At 35.2% G+C, this 7,265-nt stretch overlaps 1 protein-coding gene across 9 annotated transcripts in view; it reads right to left on the bottom strand.

Moving 5' to 3' along the window:
- Nucleotides 1-432: 432 nt before the first annotated feature.
- The window catches only part of FGD4 (FYVE, RhoGEF and PH domain containing 4), a 242,713-nt gene continuing 235,880 nt past the window's right edge, over nucleotides 433-7,265 (bottom strand). For all 9 annotated transcript variants that reach the window (XM_054442565.2, XM_063672604.1, XM_063672609.1 and 6 more), the window contains one exon: nucleotides 433-6,279. In XM_054442565.2, coding sequence (XP_054298540.1) covers nucleotides 6,022-6,279 — 258 coding nt within the window. In that variant the 3' untranslated portion in view covers nucleotides 433-6,021. The remainder of the gene's footprint in view (nucleotides 6,280-7,265) is intronic.

Here is a 7,265-nt window from a genome sequence, read left to right as displayed (position 1 = left end):
ACTCAGTATCTGTGGGTTCCAGAGAGCTCAGGGACTTGAGTATGAGAAGATTTGGGTACCTGTGAGTGGTCCTGGAACCAATCTCCCATGGACACTGTGGGCCGACTGGATAAGCCTCTAGAATGTAAGCAAACACCACAAACTATGGAGCAAAACAATCATTTCCTCGGGTATGGAGCAGCACCGTTTTGTCAGTTGTTGGAGATCTAGGCTTGGAGTTATAACAAAGAGAAGCTACTGTTTCTATACTTGGAGAACCTTGAGTCTGTCATAAGCTTTATTCTTGAAGGACTTATACGGTTTGTTTTTTTTTTTTGGCAGAGGGTAGGTTGGAGGTAGGAGTATCAGTACCTTACTGGAGTAACTTTCCTGAGCAGAACTGAAATCACTGTGAACTGAACATGAGCTGAAATAACATGTAAAGCTTTGGAATTAATTTAAGGATGTGTTTATTTACAAGATACAAATGTTTAATATTTAATAGGAATTAAAGTGCTTAATTTTACAATGCTTCCAATTATCTGCTTTTATGACCAAATATACATATATTACACAATATATACATTATCTGCAAGTATTTTACATTCACATAGCTAGAAAAGAAAAATTACTTGTGTATACTTTCACACTTGAGTCAACTGTAAAATTCCAAAAACATACATTCTCAAACTTATCAGTCGAGAATTCAAAAGAAAAACCCAGATATGCTTATTTTTTGAGTCGAAGTCGTCTGTCACCCAGGCTGGAGCACAGTGGTGCAGTCTCGGCTCACTGCAACCTTTGTCTCCCCGGTTCAAGCAATTCTCCTGCCTCAACCTCCCGAGTAGCTGGGATTACAGGCATGTGCCACCACACCTGGCTAATTTTTGTAGAGACAGGGTTTTGCCATGTTGGCCAGGCTGGTCTCGAACTCCTCGGCCTCCCAAAGTGCTGGGATTACAGGCATAGGCCACCGTGCCTGGCCCAGATACACTTATTTTGTTTTATTTTTATTTAGTAGAGACAGGGTTTCACCATGTTGGCTGGTCTCGAACTCCTGACCTGAAGTGATCTGCCCACCTCAGCCTCCCAAGGGCTGGGATTACAGGCATGAGCCACTATGCCCGGCCTAGGCTTATTTTAAAATGTCAATTGTCACTCACAAAATGAAATTCTAGTTTGGTTAAAAAAAAAACAAAGTCTTATATACAGACAGACATGACTGTTTTGCTAATGAAGAGAACCCCCCACAAGTGATACATTCCAATATCCATATACTGTGTAATATATAATGTGATTCTCTTATAATGGTCCCCACAGACTAGTTTCTTCCCAAACCTATATTTCACTATGTATTTGGTATTTATTTATTAAAGTATGATATGAGATTTCTTGATTTATGTTTTCCACTAAAACTACCACAATGAATTTTAGGAAAAGGGGTTGACCATCATATAACTCCCAGTGACCCTAACAAGTTAAAACTATCTTGTAGAAGCCATGTGCTATTTCACGTCAAAACACAGGAAAAGATACTGCATTCTGCCAAATGCTCAGTCCAGAAAGTAGAAGACCATGATTGACTTCAGATTTTTTTTTTGCCTTAGTAAACAGTACAGAAAATGATCTGAGAATGAAATTATTTTTTAAAAGCCCAAAGGAGAAAAAGAGTAACAAGATATCATAGTCTAGCATTTACAGGCCAAGGTCAAAAACCTGGGTGCAATGGATCCCATCAGCATGTAATTACATAGATTTATATTTTATATCCCTTCTGCAGTTAAAATATTTCATCTTATCTTAAAACACACTGCTGTGGTCTGGAGACCAACAGTCTCACCCCCACATCTCTCTTCATTCTTGCTTGTTTCAATTTCTTATCTTATCCCTCTCTGCCCTTTCTGTAAAGAAAGCAAAGTTATCTTCTCATGACTATGTGATTAAGGGGTATATATAAGGATGAATTATACATAAAGATCCATGTAAATAATTTATGTTAAAATATTTAAGTTAAACAATTTCGATAGAAAAACTTCATTTCTATGGAAAGACAGAATTGCAAATCAACAGTGTTTTTACATATATACATACATATATAAATTCACAGAAAGGGTTTTTTAAGTTGACCTAGTGGTCTTTATGTATCATAGTCATTTTCTAAAGCTGAGAATCTATAGTAGATAATAGTATGAAAATAACAAGTAGTTTGATTCTAATAAAATTGGTAAGAATGAAGAAGCAACATGATCCACTACAGACGTCAATACAGTCTGAAGAATAGGAACTGGTTGGCCACAGTTCATATACTAATACATTCTTGGAGAATACAAAATTTAAGAATGAAAACATTAAGACATTCTTGACTTTTTGAGTTAATTTTAGCTTATAAATATCATGTGCTTAATCTTAGACCCACTAACACAAATATCATATTATATAGGAAATCTTCATTAATCTATTCTGCATTATAGCAAAGATACCTGTAAAACCCAAGACGCTTGTTCCCTAGAAATTTACTTGCTCTGGTTGGTGCTTGCTACTCAGGTTGTATCTAGTCCAGAAAGATCATCAGAAATTTATCACAGACAATATGCTCAGATTAAGAACTTAAGGCTTTGAATATAACCAGAAAACAAATAAAAGCAACCACCCTGTTTCCAAAAAGTAGGGACGAGGAAAAGTAAAACAGAATTGTGAACTCAAAAGTATTTTTGATAAAAGTTTTTAGAAGGCATCAAAGAATCTTTAACAACCCTGCAGTACCACAAACTTTATCGTTTTCTTTATATATTTATAACTAGAACAAGTGCTCTTAAAAAAAAATCCAAATGTGTGTGTATATATATATATATGGGGAAAGGGTACATTTAAAAGGTTAGTTTCTGTAAAAAGTTTAATAATTTTTTTAAAAATTGGGGTAAGTTAAGTCACCTAGTGAAGATAAGTACACAAACCTGATGTCAAATTAAACTTCATGGAAAACAAAATGTGCTTTTTCTATCCATTTTCTTTGTTAAAGTAAAAATGTTCTTGATAGTTATTTAAAATCCAAGGAAGGATGCCCCTTCCCATTTCCCTTCCTTATACTCTGCAATTCGAATTACCGTATCACATCTAGAAAGTTAATAATTATCTATATTCTTGTGGCAAAGGGCCTTCATATTAAATTTTCAGTATAAAACCATACCCTAAAGAGTTTTATTGCTTGCATACATGACGACACTGTGATGCCATTATTACAAAAGTGGCTGGTGTTTTTTCTTATCGAGCCCCACTTAAAACCAGGATAAAAGTCTGCACTATATTTCATACTTAACACGCCAAATGGTAGGCTTTCAGCAAAAGCAAAATTTAAGCTTAAAATATTGAAATGTTTTGTAATGAACAGAAATTTTGTTAAGGAAGTACTTTTTAAAGTTTGGAGGAAGGGCACTTTAAAGAAAAGATGACTTGGAAAGCACCAAATGAGTGAAAATAAATAATTAAGACCCACAGGGAACGTTGGTTTTAATGGGAAAGCAAACAATGATATTTTTAGGTTGTCATGACTGCTCAAGTATCTTGGAAGGGAAAAGGCATTGATTATTCTTATCATCAATCACACTTTGAGGTCTCTTGGTTGAATTGTTTTAATAAATGGCTAAGAGTATTACTTTACCTTTCATTGAGTAAAAACATCAGTGATTCTTTAATAAGAGAGAAGCGGGTAAGGCTGTTTCACAGCTTCTCTTTGTGTTTAGCTGAAGAATGTGGGGTGGAAAGTGAATATGGTGACCAGATAACCAGAAATTCTCTTCTAGTATTAATGCTTCTCATTTAAAAAATTAAAGATAATGACTGTTAAGAGCATGATAATAAACATTATCTTTACATGAGTAGTCTTTCAATGATCTAAGTTAAATAACATTGATATTTATTGAGCCAAAACTTAAGTGTGTCCATGTTACTTCTGTTTTGGTAGGGAAAGTGTAGTCTTGCTTTTAAAAATAGTTTTCAAAAATAATCTGACTCATAAATCTTCCCATTGGCCCATACATTACCATTGTTCTAGTCACACTTACAAAAGTCCTCTTCCCCAGTTAATTATTCTGTATTTCCATTGCTTCTCTTTTCTTGAGATTAAGAAAACCAAAGCATCATCTACAGCTATAGTTTAATTTTCCAAAAAACCACTCTGAGTATACATCACACACATACCCCGTTGGCCATTAAAAAAGAGAAGCAATGTAAATTTTCTTCTAGTCTTTCCCTGATTTAATAGGGCCTAAGAAGCTACTTTTATCTCTTTTTGGCTCCGTGTATTTGGTTTAATGTTAATGATCATGGCTGATAATCCTTTTATGGAGGAAGGGAACCTAATTATGTCAGCAATAATTGGTTCACTTGCTCCTTTGGGATGGAAAAAATAAGATATTTCTTAAAGTAACACGGCCTGAATAAATGTGTGGCAGTCTTAAATTCTATTCTATATCTAAGGTGTAATCCTTACATACTAAAGACAGTGGGGTCATTCTTGTAGATTTCTAGCAGACTGGTCCATAAAAAGTGATAATGTTTGGGATATGACAGTAAAAAAAAAGGTTTAATTTGAGAAAAAGAATTAAGTTAAATAGTAAACTTAGTGTGAGATTTTAATCATAAGTACAAAAGAGTGAAGAGCAGCCTTCATGACAAGGAATCATGTGACCAGCCCCCACCCCAAACATAGGTTATCACATGTGGATTTTGTTTCATTCTGACAAAGGAAAAGGCCCATACAGTTATCTTAAGTGTTCATTATATAGAGACCTTATTTAACCATGCTCGATCATCTTACGGAAAAGAAAAACATTACGATAAATGTGGTTTCCACATATCCTAGTTCTGTAAAACGTCAGGTGTCTCATAAAGTTTGGGTTTTGGTGAAAATTTTTGTACATGCTGATGTTAACTACTGCAAGAATTATAGGATTGCAAATGGTAAAATAACCTGTACGACTTTGACTGTCTCAGTGACCAAAATGCACTTTAATCTTAGAATAATCAAGACTGAAGCATTAACTGAACCCTCATCTTATATTAATAGCACCTTCTAAGAGAGGCACTGTTTTAAATAGGCACAGAAACAAAAAATGATACTTTAAAAGTACTGTTGGAATTCACAAATATATCCCATGCCACATAAATTACCGATTATAAAAATATCAATACCCTCAAATGCCAATCAGCAAAACATAAATCACCAAAACATTTCTTCAGTTTAGAACATTGCTCAATTCCAAGATAAACCATGCTTTATATTTAAAAAATAAATTAGAGATGAATGTGAACCTAAAGCTAAAGAGAAAAGCATGTATAATATATATATTTAATACTATATATACATAATTGCTATATACTTAAGACATTCTTAGGAGTATTTCTACAAAAACAAGTTATCTTTTCTTCATAAATCGAAAATCTGAACACCAACAATTTGTCCTTTTTCTTTTGTTTTAAAAGAACAGACATCATTTATGCAGCTAGAGATTTATAAACTAAATTGAATTTATAAACTAAAACATCATTTATGCAGCTAGAGATTTATAAACTAAATTAAATTTATAAACTAAATTAAATAAGTTAATACAATAGCCTCAACTGTCCCTGTATTTTTCACCATGGATCTATTTTGGCAACATGGAGGTATATCTTTCAAACTGTTCCAGGTCCTACATGTGAAAGAGAAGAAGACACGAAAGGATTTCTTAAAGGAAAGTGCTCATTCTAACCTGACGGTGACAGAATCCATTGATACCATTTCTTCAAGACAAAAAAGCACATATTCAAGGAATAGCTCAAAAAATGCTCCTGTTTTCACATTATTTTAAAACTTTATCGGTAGAATGACTCTGCACACTAATTTCACTAAGAGTACATAAACATAGGAAAATAGTCCTCAAAAGATGCATTTATGAGCCTATATTTTTCAACATAAAGTGCTAGCAGATGTATAAGAAGAGTTGGGAATGTCTTGAGCTGTAAGTCTTGAGACCTCCACACCGTGGCTGGTCCTGGAGGAGTTCAGCATTCTGATTTTTTCTTAGGTTCAGGATGATCATCCAAGGTGGCTGGATGCTCATTTGGACCACCTGGTGTCTCACCTGTGACAGCTAAAAGGATGACTTTCAGCCACTTCTGCTTCAGTTCCTCACTGTCTGCAGCAAAGCTGTGCACAGACTTAGACTGGGTCAGTTTGAAACTGTGTGGCAGGTCTGCACTCCTTGGCATTTCATCCACCACATAGCCCAGAAGTGGAATGGTGGCCTGGGCTCTGACGTCCTAAAGAAAAAACATCAGACATTAAAAGCAGGTAATGTATTCGCTTGTTAAGTGTGTCCCTTGCTCCTACTAAACCTCTCTTCCTACCACTGTCCCAAACAGACTTAAACGGTGAGTTCTCCATGGGCACAGAGGGCAATCCCATTGCTTAGTACAGAGCCTGTACGTGAGGCCACTGATAATGTTAGCTGAATGAATGAGAGCTGACACCCAAATCAGCTAGGACTCAGAGACACTACACCCTCCTCTCTGTGAAAAGAGCCCTTTCAACTCTTCATTCAGTGAAAAGGGGAAGAAAACAATCGCCATCATACTGTATTAAACCAGCAAACATTAATGATAATCTCATTACTAAAGGCAGTTTTATTTGGTGATTCATTTATTCCCTCATCAACTTATTTATGGACATAGAAAGCTTATAGGAAAAGCAATAAAGGAGAGTAAACTATATAGCCTGTCATTTTCAGTCTATTTTCAAAATAAAATAATTTTACCAGCCCTTAATTTATAGACTGAAATACAACAGGTATATTTAAAATTTTTATATTTCAGAGTAAATGCATAACTGGTTTAAGTGTTGTACATTTGATTCTTCAAGCACAACACAATCATAGGACCTGCTGCTGCTCTTGTTAGAAGCTAAACCTGCATATCATTGTTCCCAAAGATTTATCTCAGATCCATATACGTGGAGTTCTCAAAAAAATTGTTACTGAATGATACTGCAAGACTGATTTTAAGTTCCCCTTCCTCTCAAACTCCTTTTTCAGATATCTATCCACTGAGCAAAAAGAAAAAATAAAATAAAAAACAAAATTGGCTGGGCGCAGTGGCTCACGCCTGTATTACCAGCACTTTGGGAGGCCGAGGTGGGCGGATCACCTGAGGTCAGGAGTTCAAGACCAGCCTGATCAACATGGTGAAACCCTGTCTCTACTAAAAATACAAAAATTAGCCAGGTGTGGTGGTGGGTACATGTAATCCCA

This window comes from Pongo pygmaeus, chromosome 10 (assembly GCF_028885625.2).
Source record: "Pongo pygmaeus isolate AG05252 chromosome 10, NHGRI_mPonPyg2-v2.0_pri, whole genome shotgun sequence".
Lineage (NCBI taxonomy): Eukaryota > Metazoa > Chordata > Mammalia > Primates > Hominidae > Pongo > Pongo pygmaeus.
This window is presented reverse-complemented; position numbering and strand designations above follow the sequence as displayed.